The sequence below is a fragment of the Melampsora larici-populina genome (genome assembly GCF_000204055.1).
Source record: "Melampsora larici-populina 98AG31 unplaced genomic scaffold MELLAscaffold_1, whole genome shotgun sequence".
Classification (NCBI taxonomy): Eukaryota; Fungi; Basidiomycota; class Pucciniomycetes; order Pucciniales; family Melampsoraceae; genus Melampsora; species Melampsora laricis-populina.
Window position 1 is genome coordinate 3,692,185 of NW_006768765.1, and position 19,988 is coordinate 3,712,172.

General features: G+C 41.5%; 1 pseudogene across 1 annotated transcript; it reads right to left on the minus strand.

Moving 5' to 3' along the window:
* Positions 1 to 1,063: 1,063 nt before the first annotated feature.
* MELLADRAFT_124125 lies at positions 1,064 to 13,813 on the minus strand (annotated as a pseudogene; the record flags this gene model as incomplete). Its single annotated transcript has 5 exons — positions 1,064 to 1,211; positions 13,184 to 13,223; positions 13,342 to 13,404; positions 13,488 to 13,625; positions 13,699 to 13,813. Coding segments are annotated over 5 exons (504 nt in total).
* Positions 13,814 to 19,988: the final 6,175 nt, after the last annotated feature.

The window sequence follows — 19,988 nt, forward strand, 5'->3', positions numbered from 1 at the left end:
TTAACTATTTATCTTATCCGCTTTCTTGTTTGACGTCTCCGAAATTTGAGACAAGAATCCCGTTCCGAAAGAACTGCTTTGAGCCGCACCAAAAAGTCTTCTCCGTTCTGAGAGACTTGTTTTACAAACTACATCCCAGAGCATTACACTGGTGTTGCAGCACACAATTAAGACAGCTCAAAATAAGCTGGTGCATCTCAAAAAGAGTTGTTGCATTCCAAAATTGGGTATGTACTGTATAGATGATGTTTCAGACCGTTGCAGCATTGCAACAGGTTTTTGCCCATGGTGTCAGCTGCTTGTCTGTGCCATTCCAATGCCCATGGGTGGAAATCTTTGTCTCTGAATTGGTGTGTATGCACCAATATTTTACCCGCTGGGTACCCAGAAAGAAGTGGTTTTTATCAATCCTGCGCCCAAGTCCCAACTCTTGGGGATCCCCAATCATTGGGGTTCTTAGATTGTCTGCCTGAACCCCGGACCTATTGGGGTCCCTGCCGGATCCCCAGATGTGGTTCAGGTCTCAGGCTGAATTTCAATTTTCAACATGTCCAGGTTCCACTAACAAAAAAATGTGCCTGAGTCTCCTCTACAACCTCTCACCCTTTGTGTTGGAATAAAGTGAGTGGTTCTCAAGATACATACAAACATCCTTGGGGCCTCAAAGCTGAAAGACGTAAGATTCAGAGGATGCAATGGATAGGTCCATCCACAGTGACTGCACAAAAGGCAATGGTTAAGTAGCTTGTGTCCCCGTCATCAGTGAGGCCCTCAGTTCTCTTGTGAAAAAACTCGTGCTTTTCTATGTGTGGGATTTTCTGGAGGTCATCTCACAAGCTCCTTGTGTTTTCAAAGAAGGCAGAACAATTGATAAAAGGTTTTTTTGCTTGGGAAAGATGTTCAACAAACAATACAACTCTAAAGCTGGGGACAAAAGTAAACATCACCCAATGCATTCTTTATGAACATCAATACTCATATCTGCAGCCCTGACAGGTTTGACTTCTACAAATCTCTATCATCTCCTGATTTATGTTGCTCGCATATTTCTAAGAATATCACACTATAGTTGAACTCGCTCAAATCTCTTGATTTTGATTTCGCCGTTGTTTCGAATGAGATCCATGAACACCTTGAAGCTCCTTGATTCTTTCTGCTTAAGCTCATTCACTTTACCAAAGACCTCCATCTGATGAGAGAATATGAAGAAACTCGAGACTCCTTATAAAGGATGTCCTTAGAACACCAGAAAGCGGGTGTAAGTCTACACGGTTCTGAACACCGGAGACGACAAGAATAACACACCTAAAAGGTGAGAGAGAACACAATAAAAGAGGTCTAACAACATAGAAACAATAGGAAAACAGATCAATAACAATCATTCGGATTTTGAGAATGTATGAGAGAAAGAACTCACACGCCAATTTCCTCAGTGAACTGATGAGGAGAATTGGCGTGTTTGAGGCGTTAGTTCTATTTAAATGTGATACATTGATGATAAATTAAGTTAGGTTTGATATTCAGATTGTATTAGGTTTGAATTGTACAGACTTGGTTGTCGTGTTTGAAATGTTGATTGTAATCTGTCACTGTATTCTAACACGCCCCCTCAAGCACGACAAGCAAAATAAAGAAGACAGGTCATATAAAGAAATATTGATCAATAAGTAAGGAATAAGAGAAAAAATAAGAAAGAAAGAAGAAGAAAGAAATAAGAAGAATAAAAAAAAATTGAGCCCGGTGTCTAAACTAAGTTGTTGTTTCTCTGTGATGAAGTCCAATAGCTCTTCTTAAGTATTGAAAAGGTGCTTTTCCCAACGGCTTTGTGAGCACATCTGCGATCATTTTATGTGATTGACAGTGCTTGAGCTCAACTGTTCCTCTCTTAACGAGCTCTCGAATCCAGTGGTATTGAATCTCGATATGTTTGGTTCAAGCATGGAAGATAGTCTTTGATGTAAGGTGTATAGCGCCCATATTGTCACAATGTAAACGTGTCGGTTCTGTGATAGTGTATCCTAACGATATTAATAGCGTCTGCAGCCAAGTTGCCTCCTGCCCAGCCTCTGTAGTAGCACGATATTCTGCTTCTGTACTAGATAAGGCGACAGTCGGTTGAAGGCGACTTTTCCAACTGATGGCACCCCCTAAAAATTTGAAAATATACCCGGTCGTTGATCGTCGATTGTCTTTGTTCCCGGCCCAGTCAGCATCAGAGAATCCGTACGGACAATTCCAAGATTGATTGCCCGAAAGACCTCCTTCTCCTGCGTTGTACTCAATAAATAAATGAGTCGTTCCACGTAGGTATTGAAGAACGTGGATGAAGGCGTTCCAGTGAGCTCGAGAAGGACGGTCGAGGTGTTGTGATAATACACCAACAGCGTAAGAGAGATCAGGTCGGGTACACTGCGATAGATACATTAGTGACCCTACTCCGTTTCGATAAGGTAGATTTTGAGAAATGAATTCAGTGTGTTCTATATCAGTGGCGCGAGTGAGCTTCATGTCGGGTACAAGGGGGGTGCTAGCTGGTTTACATTGAGACATTCCAAATCGTTCCAGGACGCTTTCGATCATTGCGGGTTGTCCAATGGCGTAAGATAAATTTGAGGTTCTTGAGATTTGTATACCTACAATACAGTGAGAAATTCCCAGGTCCTCCATCTCCCATCGGTTGGCAATAAGCCTTTTGATGGTTGAGATTTCATTACCCGTGATCGCCATATCGTCAATGTGTATATACATGGCTGAAAATTGTTTTCCATTTTGTGATATACGTATGAATAAACATGCATCTGCATCCGATTGTTTGAATCCAATTGATAATAAATACTCAGTAACGTCATCACTCCAGTATTTTGCAGACTGCTTTAATCCATAAATTGTACTTCTGAGGCATGCGACCATGTCATCACCATATTCTTCTTTTAAATTGTCTGGTAACTCCATATAGATTTCGTAGTCGAGCCGATTATTGAGAAATGCACATATGGCGTCCATGGATTCAATTGGCCATCCGTTTAATGCGGCGGTGCCAATAAGGAGTTGAAGAGAAGCTGGTTTTCCTGTAGGCGAGTAGGTTTCATGATAGTCCACTCCAGGCACTTGAGAAAATCCTTTTGCGACATATCTTGCCTTGAATTTGGCGATTGATCCGTCAAGGTTTGGTTTAACTCGAAAAACCCATCGACCTCCTACGACAGTGCGGTTCTTTGGACGGCGGACTATTGTCCACACTTTTCGTTGGTTAATTGAGTTAAGTTCTTTGTTCATGGCTGCTATCCAGTCATTTTTCTGAGCTGATTTCATAGCTTGTTTGTAGGTTTTTGGTTCGTCGACTAGTCGGACAGTTGGCGTAGTTGCAAAACCGTATGCATCGATGTCATCACTTGCAATGAATGCGTTGATATCGGCCCAGAAGGTATGATTTGATGATGGGGTGTATCGGTCAGGTACTCTATGTTCTCTGGTAGAGCGTCTGATTGTTGGTTCAGCGGGCTTCGCTGGTTGCTTTTCTTTCGGAGTTGCATCGGAAGGAGGTTCAGACTCCTCCGAGGTCTCTTCAGATAGCTCGGGTTGGATTGATGCATCCGTCCGTTCGATCATTTCTGGAGGTTCAGACTCCCGAGTGATCATCGGCGGCGCTTTAGGTTGATTAGGTGTGTGGTGTAGAAGGGGATAGTCATCATCATCCATATTGATGATGGGATCGAGTTGTGGATTGATTTCTTTGATTTTATTCATTTCTTCTTTTGAAAATAAATGTTCATAACTGAATTTGACGGACTTTCTGAAAGGAAAGAAATCTTCTCTGAATTTGACATCGTGAGAAACAATAATCTTCTTTGATTCAAGATCATAGATTTGGTAATTGAAATTGTCCGTGGTGAAACCCAGGAGTACGCCAGTCTTTGTGATGGCCTGAAATTTTCCATCACGCTGACTCTTCCGGATGACAAATTCAACACCACAGCCAAAGGTTTGTAGATGAGATACAGATGGTTTTCGACCATACCATCCCTCAAATGGTGTCATTGTTCCTTTATTGTAAGAGAGAGAAATTGTACAATTATCAAGATAGACAGTTGTATTTACTGCTTCAAAGCAAAAACTCGGTGGTAGATTTGAATGTTGAAGTAGAGCTCGTGCTTTGTAGGTGATTGTCTTGTTAGCTCGTTTGGAAACGCCGTTCTCCTCTGGTGTGTAGGCGGCAGTTTCATGTAACCAGATGCCGTTCTCTTTACAGTAGGGAACAAAGAGGTTGTTGAAGAACTCTGACCCTTGGTCAAGGGTGAAACACTTGACTTTTCGTTCACTTTGTCGCTCAGCAAAAGTTATGAAGGCTTGTAAAGCATTGAAAACAGTTGATTTGTCTTTTGATTTCAAGAAATAAACAAAACACATCCCAGTGAAATCGTCGGTAAACAGGATGTAGTAAAGGTATCCATCATTGATATATCCCCGAACAATCCCACTCAAGTCAACATGAACATTTTCTAACTTATTGAAAGCACGAGGTCTAGTGTGAGAAAAAGGGGTTCTTTCACTTTTGGATTTTATACAAGCGATACAATCTTTAGGTTTAGTCAGGTCACAATCATCTGATATCCCTTCCACCAGTTTATCCTTAATCATCTTATGGAGATAGGTGAAATTCGGGTGGCCTAATCGATGATGTAAGATTTCAATTGTATCAGACGGTTGATTGGTAGATGATGATGAAGAATGAGTTGAAACTTGACGTACAGGACATTCAATTAATTTGACCACCATGAGATTTCCTGAGAAGAATCCACGAAAAAGGGTTCGTTTTCCAAGATTGAGGCTAAAGATGTGTGAATGATTTGGGTGAACAACTGGTATTACTCCTTTCTTGATTAGAGCTCCAGCCGCGATTAAATTCTTGTTCAATAATGGTACGTATAATGAATTTTCAAAGATCATCGTGTTTCCATCGGCATCGAGTAGGTAGGCCGTCCCAATCTTTTCAATCTCAAGGGTATCACTTCCTCCTGCTAAGTTTAATCTTTTGCTGGGATCCGGATTAGGTATTAATGAGCTTTGATCGAAATGCTTGAGATTATTAAGCATATGATGAGATGATCCGGTATCTGCTAGACCAAACGAATTACTTGGAACTTTAGCCTCTACTGCTTTATTACTGCAAAAGTAGTCAGCATGGAATACAGTTGGTTGATCTGTGTCGGTGGTTACATTCATTGAATTCATAGCTTCGGTAAGTTCATCTAAACATTGATCGTTTTGAATAGGAGGTTCAACATTGGCGGTAGTGTTCCGATGTTGAAATGATTTGGAAGGGCTGCCTGATTGCAGATGATTTGGTACCGGTCCTCGCCATCTTCCTTTCTTAATCAAGTCTTGCTGCCATTGAATCTTCTTATCTTGATTCTTAGGATTCTCAAAACATTCATCTTTTCCGTACTTACATACACATCGGTCAACTGTACATTTAGGTCGAGTAGCTTGATTGAAACGATTGTTGTTGTTGCTACGATTAACTGAGTGAGCTCCAGGTATAAATGATTGATTTTTGTATAGATTGGAGAATTGAGGTAAGTTGTGAATTTCTTTCTCTTTCTTCAGGATATACTGCTCTACACCATCATATGTAAGTGGATTGACCATATCAAAGACGTTCGATAAAATGAATTGATTGTTTTGATTAAGAGATTTGATAAGTCTTCTAGCTAGTTGACCATCATTAAGATCTCCTCCAGCAAACGTTAATTCATCCTTCATCTCTCTGAACTTCGCTAAGTGAGTTTCTAAATTTGTGCGATTGTCTTGTCGGAATTCATCTAATTCATTGTCAAGTTGGAATCGTGCTGCTTCAGATATAGGGGCTTTGTTTTCTCTTATGATTTTCCATAATTTTGAAGGTTCGTATTCAATATCTACTTCATCATTGATTTTGACTTGAAGTTTAGATTCGATAAAAGCTGAAGTAGTGGCATCCATGCGATTAATTAAGAAGTTTGTTAGACATTCCTTGTTAGCGAGATGTTCTTCTAAAGCTATATCGTCAGGTTTGTCGGATGAGATTAGATATTGATCAAGACATAAATGTCTTAACGATCGTTTGATTCCAATTGCCCAATGAGTATAGTTGTTGTTTACTAGGATGGCAGTTGCTGATATTTTGCTTAAATTGAAGTTTAGAGCTATAGCGAATTCCTTTTGAGTGGTAGGTAAGTTGACGGGTTGAGAAGTCATGATGTTAGATGGTTTGTCTTGAATAGTATGATTTGATACGGAAGATTTTTCAGATGAATTAGATGAAATTTTGTCTTGATTGTCAAGAGAGATTGGGGGATCGTTGGTGGGATCGGCAGAAGAATTCGTAGGGGATGGAGCGTCCAGCGGTGAGGACATATACGAGGTTTAGAAATCGAGTTATTCCCTCGCTACCATGAGAGAATATGAAGAAACTCGAGACTCCTTATAAAGGAAGTGCTTAGAACACCAGAAAGCGGGTGTAAGTCTACACGGTTCTGAACACCGGAGACGACAAGAATAACACACCTAAAAGGTGAGAGAGAACACAATAAAAGAGGTCTAACAACATAGAAACAATAGGAAAACAGATCAATAACAATCATTTGGATTTTGAGAATGTATGAGAGAAAGAACTCACACGCCAATTGTAAGGTTCTCTGTAAAAGAACCTTTACTAGACTCTCGGGAACTCTCACGGTGGACTTTAACCACTGAAAACTATTCTAGAACTCTTGTTTGCATTACAAGCTCGCTAGCCTAGCTCCAGTCGGGGTTCGTCAAGAGAAGCGAAACAATCAGAACAAGTATAAATGAATATGAGAGTGATGATAATGACTCTTACCTAGCTCCAGTCGGGGTTTGTGAAGAGAAGAGAACCCAACGTGGAGCCAGGGCTGATAGTGAGTATAGAGAAGTCAACCTGTCTAATCCCATACTGTAACCCAATCCTTACATCCCTCCCTTCCTAAAAAAAATTCTATATTCCACCTAATTATACCATGTATGCATCATAATTGTTGAGAAGGAAAAATTCATAAGAGAAGAGAAAAAAGAAAAGAAAAGAAATTGGCATGACTCGCCCTTAAAAACCATCTGATTTGTGAAATTGAAAGAAACTAAAAAAAATTGAAACTGAACTGAATGTAAAAAAAAATTGAAATTGCCGCTAAAAAGTGAATAAGAAAAAGGTGTTTTTGTTTGAATCCTTGACATCGCAAAATGTGCCGTGTCGAGCTTGATCCTCCGCTCCAAGTTCGTGATAGTTTCGTTACTGAAAAGTGAAACAATACAAAGTTGTGCGGTGCTCACGGGCGTGGCCAAGGAGTTGTTTTTGAAAAGATTTTTTGGGGGATGTAGCCTTTGGCGGTGCATACTAATAATGGTGGGAACTTACTTTGACACCCAGGTCAATTGCCTGTCCCTTCCTTCTCATACTCATGTCCTTCCCCTCGGTATTTCTTGAGTTTGGAGATGTGGAACACGGGGTGTGAGTTATCTTCGCTGCTGAGCCTTAACTTGAAGTTCCGACCGTCGTTGAGGCATTCCAAGACCTGGTATGGTCCATCGTATCTTGGTCGAAGTTTTGAAGTTGGTCTGCCTGCTCCTCCAACAACCTGCTGTCGGTCCTTGCTATCAATTAAAACCCAATCATCAATGGCCAATGTGTCACCTTCGCGTCGTCGACTGTTGTAATGTACTGCTTGCGAAATCCGGTTAGTCCAAAGACGGTCACGTGTCTCTGCCCACAGCGATTGCCGTTTCTCAATCCATTTCGCAATACTAGGACTCGTCTCCACTGGAAGTGCGTTGGTTGGGAACAGCCGGGGCTTGCGGCCATAAACAAACTCGAATGGCGAGACACCGGTTGCGACATTAACAGCGGAGTTGATTGCGAATTCGACCGATGGCAACGATTCAAGCCATTTGCCATGACGTGAAGACACAAGTTGGCGCAGAATCTGAACAATGGTTTTGTTTGATTTCTCGCTGCGACCGTCACTTTGAGGGTGATACGCTGTCGTCAGGTGCACATCGATGCGAAGAAGTCGATGGAGCTCTTGCCAAAACAAAGACGTCCAGAGTTTGTCTCGGTCACCTATCATCGTACAAGGTGCCCCGAAGATTGAAAGCCAAGCGCTGAAAACTCGTTGAGCAGTCCTTTCGGCCGTGTCTGTTTGGCAGGCTGGAACAGTACGAACAAACCCTGAGAGTCGACAAGTAATGGACAGGAGCATGTCATAATTCTTGACCTTAGGAAATGGGCCGATGAAGTCTAGCGCGATGTGTTCCATCGGGATATGTGGAACCTCGCTTGTTTGCATTCGTCCGGAGGTCAGAGTCATCCTCGCCTTTGTTTGTTGGCAAGTGTCACATGAAGCTACGAATTTCTTGACATCAGTCGTGAGATTGGGCCAAAAGAATTCGCTCCGAAGTTGCAGTAAGGTCTTCAGTGTTCCTAGGTGTCCAAGTGATTCATGAACTTGCGTGATCAATCGGTGTCTCAATCCGTCAGTGTCTGGGACCACTAAACGATTGTCCAGAAAGATAAGGCCGTCTTTCACCTCTGTCCCTTCCCGTAGCGGCAGTGTCGAACGAAGCCGTACGCAGAAATGGTCCATGTCATAGCCAGTCTTGATGTCCTGTAAAGTTTGTTCATCGAATGTTGACTTGACCTCGAGTGCTGCTACGTCTTCAATTCTTGAAAGAGCGTCGGCCACAGTGTTATCCTCACCTTTCAAGTATTTGAAATCGAGGTCAAATTGCGAAAGGGTTTCCAACCAACGGGCCTGTCTTCTACTTAAGTTACGTTGCGTCTTGAGATGAGTGAGTGAATGGTGGTCCGACATAACGTTAACCTTCAAGCCTAAGAGTAAGAGACGCCATTTTTGAAGTGCGTTGATAACCGCCAGAAGTTCTTGTTCATGGACAGGGTAATTTCTTTCTGCCGGTGTCATTGTTCTGCTCTCATAAGCAATTGGTGACGCTTTATCCCACTCCAAGCCTTGAAACAACGCTGCACCTAAGCCGTGTCCACTAGCATCCGTAAAAAGCCAAATAGGGTCTTCTGATTCATAATCTAAGGTTTTTAATACTGGAAGTGTTGTCATTATTCTTTTGATGTTCTCAAATGCCTGGTCTTCTGATTTTCCCCATTTGAAAGGTTCATTTTTACGCTTTGTACTGGTTAATGGTGATAGTGTTCCAACATAATGAGCTAATCCATCTACAAATTTTTTCATAAACTGGACTGTGCCTAAAAATCGAAGGAGTTGCTTTTGAGATTTTGGTGTCGACCATTTGGTAACTTTATCTACCTTCTGCTCGTCCGGACAAATTCCATCTGCGCTTATCTCATGACCTAAGAAGTTGATTTTGCGTCGAAATAGTTTGCTTTTTGATGGAGATCAGTACAGCTTTGCTGCTTGCAAGCGTCTCAGAATCTCTCTGACATGGGCCTCATGTTCTTCTACAGAATCTGAAAAAACAACAACATCATCTATGTATACCACACAGATAACACCAATCAATTCACCTAAAGCTTCTTCCACACGTGCCTGATGCGTCGCTGGTCCATTGGTTACGCCCATTGGCATGACCACCCATTCGTAGAGCCCAAATGGCGTTTTGACTGCTGTCAACGGAATATCTTCTTCGCGCATTTTTGTTTGGAAGAAAGAATTGATTTGGTCAATGACAGAAAAAACTTTTCCTTTCCCCACCAATCGCACTGCCTCGTCAACATTGGGCAATGGTGAACGGTCCTTCACTGTGTACTTGTTCAGTGTGCGATAATCACACACCCATCGTGGCGGCGCGTTGGGATCCTTCTTCGGAATGATCATCGAAGGGGACGCGTACTGACTTGTTGACCGTCTGATTCGACCTGCAGCCAAATGCTGGTCTACTAACTTTCGCCATGGACCCCAGTACTTCTGTGGATAAGCGTACTGCTTCTCATTGATGACCACATTAGGGTCTGTCAATATGATCTTATGACGCACTTTTGAGGAATCATTTTGACTTTCAGGAGGGAAAAAGTCATCCTCCTCTTCAGATTCTACTGGGGGTAGTTCGTCTGGAAATAAATTAGAAAACTCCTTCAGGACTCTTTCTTCTTGAGCAGTCAAGTCTCTCGAGTCTTGAACTTGTTTCAGATTTTCAACAACACATGATATCATTTCATTCTTTATTTCATTGATCTCATTGACTATATTCTGAGATTCCCTAAGGATAGTCTTTGAAGGTACATGTTTCACAGTCCGGTCATGCAAAGATACATCAAGGTGGAATTTCTCTAAGAAGGGGGTCCCCAGAATTACATCAAAATTTTCTCCTAAGGGTGCGAGTTTGAAGAAGGTGGATCCAAAACGTAATGGTGGTTCTGATGACGAAACGTTGGCAAAGCAAAATTCCGTGAAGTAAAACGGTTGAGCTTCTTTGTTGTCAATTGCCAATCGCACTTCAACTGGCGCGACTAGTCGACGGTGTGGAATTTTGGCTTGCTTTGATAGTCGATCCGCCATCAGATTCGTTTCCGCTGCACAATCAATGAGCGCCCGAACATCAACACCATTAATTTTCAGCTTTAGGATGATGGATTTGGTATGAGAACCAGGGTTCTTGACACACCTTGCGTCTTCCTTCTCATTCGCCAAGTGAGCCACCAATACTCGGTCAGCTTCCTCATAACGTGCAAGGTCTTGAGTAAATAAATCAGGCGCTTCGTTGATGCTGGCGACAAGAGGTGCTTGATTCTGTGGTCGGCCCGCAGGTCTAGACGTTGGAGCGCCCGGCGCCAATGGGAGACGATTCGCGTTCGACTGGCGTGATGGGTTCGTTGATGATGCATCTTGTCGACGCGATGGACGAGGTCCAGGGTTGAAGACGTCCAGACCAGGAACTGTCACGTATGGTCCTTTTGCCGGGCCTCGACAGTCGCTTTTCCCACACGCCGTTCGACATACACCACACAGTCCCAGATGTCTCATGTATGAATGGTATCGCCACGCCTGATCGGCGCGTTCCTCCATTGATCGGCCAACAGGTGCGTTGGTGACGTTCGTTCCACGAGGTGTAGGCGTGTGGATACTGACTGAGTGACGGTTTTGGACTCGAGGGAGGAGATTTCTGGCCAGAACTAAATCCCATATGTTGTTTGCCTGCGCGATGAATGGTAAGAGTTTGAAGTCCGGTACTTGCAGCAATTGGCGATCTCTGACCCATCGTTGGAAGATGTCGGGCGTTCCCCACACAATGTATTCCGCCAGATTCTTGGGTGTAAGAGATGTCTTGACTTGTACTAGATTGTATAGATCACGAGCTCTACCAACATAAACCTTGAAATCTTCATTAATCCCCATTCGTAACTGCCGAATGCTTTTCTCTGTTTCTTCTAACCATCCAGTCGGTAAGGTTTCTGTTGCCAGTTCATGCATGAGTTCATCCCAGGTTAATTGTTCAAGATCGGTACGTGAGTTCGTATACCATGCTCCTGTTCGTGGTTCAACCACTACCGAACCCAAGATGATGAACCGTTGTCGATGGTCGGAAACGTTTTTCAATTCGAAGTATTGTTTGATTAACCTACGCCAATTAAACAGCGCTGCGGGACTTTCCGATGGTCCATTGAACTTAGGGATTTCAGATAACTTAAGATCGCTTGCATAAACCTTGTTGACTTTCTGTTGGACTTCGGCCGGTTGTGTACAAAAGGGAGGTACTTGGATGTGAGCTTCCGCGGACTGCACGTTGTAAGGTGCTCTCGACGGTACCGTTGGTTGTTCCAGCTCCGGATCCATGAGGTGTGTGAATGAAACACGACGCGGTTCTCGTTGTACACTTTCCGTTGGCCGTATGAATGCGTTTCGAATCGGTGAATCTTGCTGAGTCATCACGGGAGATGATTGAACTAACGCTTGTGCGATCTCCGTGTTGATGGCTCTATGATCACGCGGGGCAGCTGGGGTCGGAGTCGTTAATTGATTTCGAAACGAGGCAAAGGGGTTGTTAGATCCTGTACTACGAGCTGTACCAGGAGACCGTTCCGTCAGTAATCGGGAGATTGTCAATTCGAGCGCATCGATACGGGTCCGGTCAGCGGCGGCTAGTTCCAACTTTGCAGTCCATTCCGACTTCTCTTGTTCTAAGCTTTCAACTTTTGCTTGTAGAGTCTCGACGAGTTCGTCTCGAGACATGGGTTCCAGCGCCGCGATCCCACCAATACCTTGCGACGATCCGGCTGGGGGTTGTTGCATCGGCGTGTGAATGAAGCTTCCCGGTACCAGAGGCGTCGATAGATTTGCTCGATCAAAAAATTCGCGAACTATGTGCCTATCGGGTGTGATCGTTGGATCAGGTTCAGTTGACGCAGCTAGAGTGTGAGACGACGACGGGTAAATTGTACGGATTGTCTTGTTAGGCGTATCCACGTCTTCTCCTTCTACTTGCCAGTTGTAACGTGGAGGCGCTGGTGCAGGAGGTGAATCGACGGATTGGGGTTGTCTATATCTTCTAAGAAAAGCTTTGGGATTGGTCGAGAAATTGGCAGGTAAGTTGAATGGCATAAGATCGACGATTGATTTGGTGATGGAATGTCGAGGTGTCAAGATAATGAGTCAAGAGAGATCACACGATAGTGAAAAGAAGAATAAGGTTGAGAAATAGAATAAAAAAGTGTAAGGTTCTCTGTAAAAGAACCTTCACTAGACTCTCGGGAACTCTCACGGTGGACTTTAACCACTGAAAACTATTCTAGAACTCTTGTTTGCATTACAAGCTCGCTAGCCTAGCTCCAGTCGGGGTTCGTCAAGAGAAGCGAAACAATCAGAACAAGTATAAATGAATATGAGAGTGATGATAATGACTCTTACCTAGCTCCAGTCGGGGTTCGTGAAGAGAAGAGAACCCAACGTGGAGCCAGGGCTGATAGTGAGTATAGAGAAGTCAACCTGTCTAATCCCATACTGTAACCCAATCCTTACACCAATTTCCTCAGTGAACTGATGAGGAGAATTGGCGTGTTTGAGGCGTTAGTTCTATTTAAATGTGATACATTGATGATAAATTAAGTTAGGTTTGATATTCAGATTGTATTAGGTTTGAATTGTACAGACTTGGTTGTCGTGTTTGAAATGTTGATTGTAATCTGTCACTGTATTCTAACATCTGAGCCTTCACGTCAGTCGATGCTGGCGAAAGACTCACTACAGATTATGATTTTTTTAGGTATTTGCATGATGGAGATGCGTGCAAAAGTCAATCACTGTAATCAGTTTCTTTATCGTGGATGAGCCAAGACACAAAGACAACTATGGAGCATACTTTTGTAGATTTCCGTTTGATATTCGCGGCCTTTCATCTGGGTTTCCAAAAGTACAGGGATATCTTACAGAAGTCGATTCACCAGGAGAAGTCGACGTCAGAAAATTATTTACCGCACTGTTACACTACAGCGGAATTCTACTTACTTTGTACCACGAGTCGCGCTCCGTAATGGATGAACTCGGCATTTGGATCCATCTGGTTGACTAAACCCTCTCTTTTGTCCCCATCGAAGCTTGTAAAAAACTTCCTAACAGGGTCCTTCAAATCCTCTGCCGACCATGCTAAAAGACAAAGTATTCAGGCTATGAGTCTGAACCAACAACGCTGGTCCCGGACATTGCAATGGCGTCTCACAATGTGCATGATCAAGATTTGTCAATTTGAAGTTATCCGCAAAATTGAACGCCCCGGTCAAAAAGGGAGATGTCATGAAAACAATAGCAAGAAGTGTAGTTGAGAAGCTGTTCATGATGAGATTTTTTGAATGTGGTCACAAAGAATGAGATGTTGTTCAGATGAGGACAACCAATGTTGAGCCAATGGACGACTTCATTTTATAGTGGTGACTCAAGCTCATACAACACTCCATTCGATCTGACACTTGAAAGAAACATTACGAGTCGAAGCATTGCTTGACTGGTGCTTCCGACAGTCCATCAACGTTTTGAGACAATGATTAGGTATACTTTTTGCGGCGCCGATCGCTTCAGACTGCGATTTCTTATATAAATACTCAGAAGGTATGTATCATTTATGTATGGGCAATTGCCATCATTGCCGGAGATTATGATTAATTGACTGGTAGATGGCGCTTGCGTTCCTTGCCATATGTGCCATAACAAACTCTGACCTGTTTGCTCATGGGACCTTGCCTTTTTTTATCAGCGTGAGGTGCTTATATATATTTACAACACTGATCCTGAGGTATGTATGAAATGAGGCAGTGCATCTATCAACGAACAAAAAGGCACGAATTGAATACGACTTCCTTTACACCTTATTAATATCAGCCAGTTTAACGCAAGTCACAAACGATTGCGGGTCACTTTCATCTCTGACCTTGACAAGTGTCACATAACAGCACCCGGAAGTCTTCGGATAAGCCGATCGAAATGACAGAGCCTTTGACCTTTGATTCCCTTGTTGAGACGCATCTCAAGAAATAGTGTATCTGTATATCTACTCGATAAGTGTGATATGACGGCACCGGAACGACTGGGATTGAAAAGCTATATCTCTCAAACTTCGAGGTTAAGGGCCTAGATCTCATATCATAAAGGAGCTATAAGTCTGAAGCCGACTGGAAATATTGTACGTACAGCCAATCCAACAAAGGTTGCAATTTTTTTAAAGAAAAGTCGCCGCCGCAGCAGCCAATACCAGGGCAAAGGAGCAAAAACCAAGTCAAAAGACTTTTCAATAAGATCATGGATCTTTTGAGATCCCAGATCTCCATCTCATTTCCATCAAAGCCACAATGCTACAAGCCACTCTCTCACTCTTGGGACCCAAACAATTCAAGCGCCACCAGATCCAAGATTACCTACCAGCTTGACCGAAGTTCAGAAAGGGTTCCTGCAAGACCAGCCTTGAGATTCCCTCCGGCCAGTCACCTTCAATTCTTTCTTCCTATAGGATTTCGATTTCCAATAGTTCTACAATCAGTATCACAATTTTTGCTTTCACAAAAATTCTCATCCTTCCTTTGAATCACGATCCTCATATCTTTCTCTATACAAGTCATGTCTCCAGAAGTCAATAATGTGCAAGGGTGAATGAATGGTAGTGAGTGTTTTATCTTTGCTTTGGCTCATTAGTTGTACTGATTTCCTCATCTCTCAGTCTTTGAAGACCCCCCTGTCTTACAAAATGGACCTGATGTGCCAGCTCGTCAGGCTGGTGGCATTTTGCTGGAACGTCCGGGAACTGCAGGCCGTACCCAATTTGACCTAGCGCATGAAGCGACTGTACGGATTGCTTTCAAGAACAGTTTTGAGGAAACCAGAGAACAGCCACGTGTCCGTATAGGGGGGACAAAGAAGGCTCCCAAGAAGACAATCCAGACAGTTGATTCCCGACTTTAACAATGGATTGGGACATTCCATCAAGACCTGTGTTAACCCACCTATGAAGCACCGCCGTGTGTTCCAGTGGATCCAGGCCTGCGACTACGAGGAAGAGAATGCAAGGGTAGGTGCTCTCAGGAGTACTCTATGCTCACTGGTTGGGTAGAGGGTAAGGTTAAGGTTGTAACTTTTCTCTTTTATTTAAAATATGTAGTAGTTACAATCTGAAAAAATAAAGAGAGCAAGTAACAAGAAATGGAAGGACTAGCAGTCTGCTGGGATAAATCCTGGTAGACTCCAGCTAGATGACTGCTAAAAAGGAGATTGGAGATGTATTTATTAAATATAATAATTGGATGGAAGCTGGATCCAAGGCGTCCTTTCAACCTCCTAATGTAGCAAGGTGAAAAGTGATGTAGAGGTCACTACTCTGGTTGTTCTTAAAGTCACCAACTTGGGGTTATTCTTACGGTCACCAAGCTGGGTTCTTCTTAAGGTCACTAGCCTGGGGTTGTTCTTAAAGTCACCAACTTTGATAGATGTACTTAGGGGAAATAGAGGATCCAGAAGGAAGGAATACTAATTACTTCTTGTCAGGAAACTCTTCAAAGTAAAGAAGTGAATCGCTAGTCTGATTTCTATAAGACTCTTGATTTTATACTTCTGTATAACTTCAAAGTGGATCTTTAACAGTATAGTGTAGTAAACACTTGGGGGGAAATATCTGAAGGCTCAGAGAGGAGGGGTTTTTATACTCTCCTCTCTAACTAACTGTAGTGATATTTGTTACCATCACTACATTGGTTCAAGGTTAATCATTACTATATGTTAATGATTATTACTAGAAATGCTTGATTACATATACATGTTATGTATAATATGTAATATAAGCATTTTGACCCTTGACACTGAGTTATGAGGTGTAAATGGTGTTTTATTACATATTACATGTTGTTTTAAGTGTACATGTATATGTAATACATGTTTTGGTACATTGTATTACACTTTACATACAGTCTAAACTCAGTATGTACATGTAATTAATTTTATACATAATATTTTCAATGTTACAAGTTAGTTTTGGGTACATGTATGTGTACTCAGGGCTGACAGAGAACAACAAGCCACTGGGCTTGCCTCCCCCTTGAGATGCCATTGCCTCTGTTGCTAGTGGTGCTGCTACCGGTACAGTCATTCATCACAATTACCACGGCAACCCAGGTGGTCCTGTGGCTGGTATGCCATTGTTTGGTGCTTCAGCCAACAAAAATCAACCAGTGGTAACTCCATCAAGGTTATCACCACCACCTGTTATCCCAGATGGCATAGATTTTGAAAGGTTCTTAGGCTTTGCTCAAATCGGACTGGATAAGGAGAAGTTTTGTGAGACTTTGACTGAAGAAGGTATCAATGACTTCTTACATTTGTTGGACTGTAGCACATACACAATCAAGGCCTTCCAAAAGTTGGGGATTCCATTTGCGCAAGCTGAGGATCTTTGGAAGGTGGTTCCAAAATTCAATTATTACCTCAAATCTCTTTGACCTAAAATTGAAACTTTTTTCTTCTTTATTTCATTTGTCTCAGTTGTTCTTTGTGGTTGCGAAAAGATCAATATCTCACATCCCCAATCAAAAAACTGCTTCGTTTATTGTCACTTCTCAATGTTGATGTGATTGCAAGTACATCATAAGTTTATATCACCCAAAAAATACAATCCATTTGATTGTCTCTTATGTTTCTTCTGTATTTCATTTGTCTTGGTTATCCTTTGTGGTCTCAAACAGATTGGTATTGTACAACCCTCCCAAAAATTTGAGTTGTCTGTTTTTCCTGGCTCAACTTCTTTGTTGAAATGCCTTTATGATATTGTTGTTGTTACTCATCTTAAGCATCCTGCAAAAATGAAATAGTTGTCCCTTACGTCTGTTTTGTGTTGGGTTTGGGTACCTTCTGTAGGAATTTGACTAAAATGGAAAAACGCCTTTATAAAGGTGAACACAAAAAGCTTCAGCTTTCAAGTGTTGACAAGACACTGAGCTGAGATGACTAGAGCACAAAGCTCACAAACCTGACAAAGACAAGACAAATAAAACTGAGACAGTAACACATGAAAAAGAAATATAAGACCAGAATAAGAAAAAGAAAACGACCTTAGTAAACACGTGTAAAGTACTGTAAAAGAGAATACCTTACCTTCAGATAATTTCCTTCGACAAGAAGGGAAAATCATCTGAAGGCAAACAAAGGCTGGTATATAAGAGAAATTAGCAAATTAGCGGCGGCCGCCGCCATTCCATGTATAACCCAAACACATCACAATCCCACAAGCATGACAAAACCACAATTTTATACACATACATATATATAACACTTCAGTGGTGGGCACCACAATTGATAACCTCAACCTGACAGGATTTGTTTGCCACAGAGAAGTCACAAAATTGAGATACACTGTGAGATGCTTGCACATATTTGGTGAAAAGAGCACTTAAAAAGTGGTAAACACAGTGTAGCAAGTAGTTTGAAGTTCAATGTAATTGTTAATTAAAACTTGTACATGCCAAGGAATTAGAGATTCCACCAAACATAAACTGTAATATTGTCCCAATCCAAACATCAAAGGGGCCTCAAGACTGAGTCTACTGACAGGATATGATTGTAATGAAAGTTTTCCAGGTGATTCTCAACATGCTCAACCCAAGCCTCAATCTATTCCAAGATCAGCCTATGACACATAGATATATATTTGCTTTTCCATGGGAAGCTATCTTGGTTCATCAAATAATTCCAATGGGATTTGTAAAAGTACCTTTCTTCCTCAACCACTATGCCTTTACCAGCATTGCACATGTGGGTATTACACAGTTTGGGAATGTGATTGACTTAGCTTTACTGACACTTTTCAAAGAGTATGTTCTTTCCCTCTATCCAGTTGCTTTGGGGTGTCCGCAAGAGTGTTCTGTAATCACCTCTGATAGAAGGGTATTGTTGGTTTTAAAATTGCAGTGGCAATCAAAAAGATGAAATCAATCTAAACACTTCTCAGATCATCACAAACCAAAAGAGCCTGAACAGTGGGTATGAAAAAGATTGAGAAGATCTATTCATAAAAATTGTAAATGAACATCCAGATTTCAAAGTAGTCTCAACTGAATTGAAAATCATAACTTCTTGATGTCTCTCAGCCATGAAATTATGGAGATGTGTACACTAAAAATGAATCACATCCTGTGGTAGTCTGTTGGTGCACACAGCAATCAGTTGAATAGATACACTCAAATCAAACTTTCAGTCCAGTCAATACAAATGACCCAACCAACCAGAGATTTCTAATTTGGCTTTCAGTAAGGAAGTTGTATGAAATGCATCATCAAATTTATTTAAGATGTGTAAAGATACTTCTTGTTTTAATTTAATCATTCCTGTTGAGATAGATCTTGATTTATGAATCTTTGCTGTTTTATATGATAAGTTATTGATGTGAGATTGTACATAGTGATTGTGATATTTGTACTTCTGCCTATCAAAATTAGAAATCAAGTAATCAGATTAGAACTAAAAAAGATATCTGTAACTTTGTTGATCTTGTGTTCAAAATTCTTTTTCTTTAAAATCCAACTAACAGATATGTCAAGAAAAGAGTGCAGTGGCTTCAAGTTTGGGATGTCTTATAGAGTTGAAGATACCAAAGATTGGCTTTCTATATGATCACATTTCCATTTGGGTACTTCAAGCGGATCACCACCAATTTTGAGAGAAGAAGGCACGGGTCTGAGCATTACACTTTTGTCCTTGCTTCATTCAACAATATGACTTATTGGAGATATTGTGATTTTTAGTCATTTGCTTAGCTTTGAAAATCTTTGTGTAGATTCTGCCTTGACTATCTTGACCCTACTATCAATGATTGATGGAAATGTTAAAAAAATTACAGTATGATTTCAGGGAAGAGATGAGCAAAATGGACATACTCAATCAAGGGCCCTGTGAACATCAAAATGTTTTTCCTCAGGATCCCAAAACACCCATTCTATGATAAATATGTGAGTGTGTATCATAAAATCTCCTCAATGTGTTTGCAGATTGGATAATATCAGGATGATGATCATTTTTGAAGCTGAAATGAGCCATAACAAAAAAATGATCAGTGATTCTTTAACACACTGATTCATTGGAAAAAAGATAGATACTTGGTGTAACCTATTGCAATTTGATTACAGTGAGGAGTTGAAGATAAAGCATGAATATCTTCTGTAGTACAAGATTTCTTTAAACCACAAGGAACTTTTAAGAATTGACCAAACTCTAGATTTGAGATGTTGAGAATTGATTGTCAGATGTATAGTAGTTTACTGACTTCAATTTTGTTATTGTGATAAAGTGATCTGATATCATATTTGTTTTCATTTCAACTTTCAAGTACTAAAACAAATTTTAGATTGTCCAGATTCATTCACAGTGTCTTCATCAATCACATCCAATGTTGATTTGTTGACCAATCCAACATGAAGTCCTTTGAGTCTAAGTTGATCTACTGCGGTGCACTTGGGCATGTGCATTGGGGCACCCTAGCGA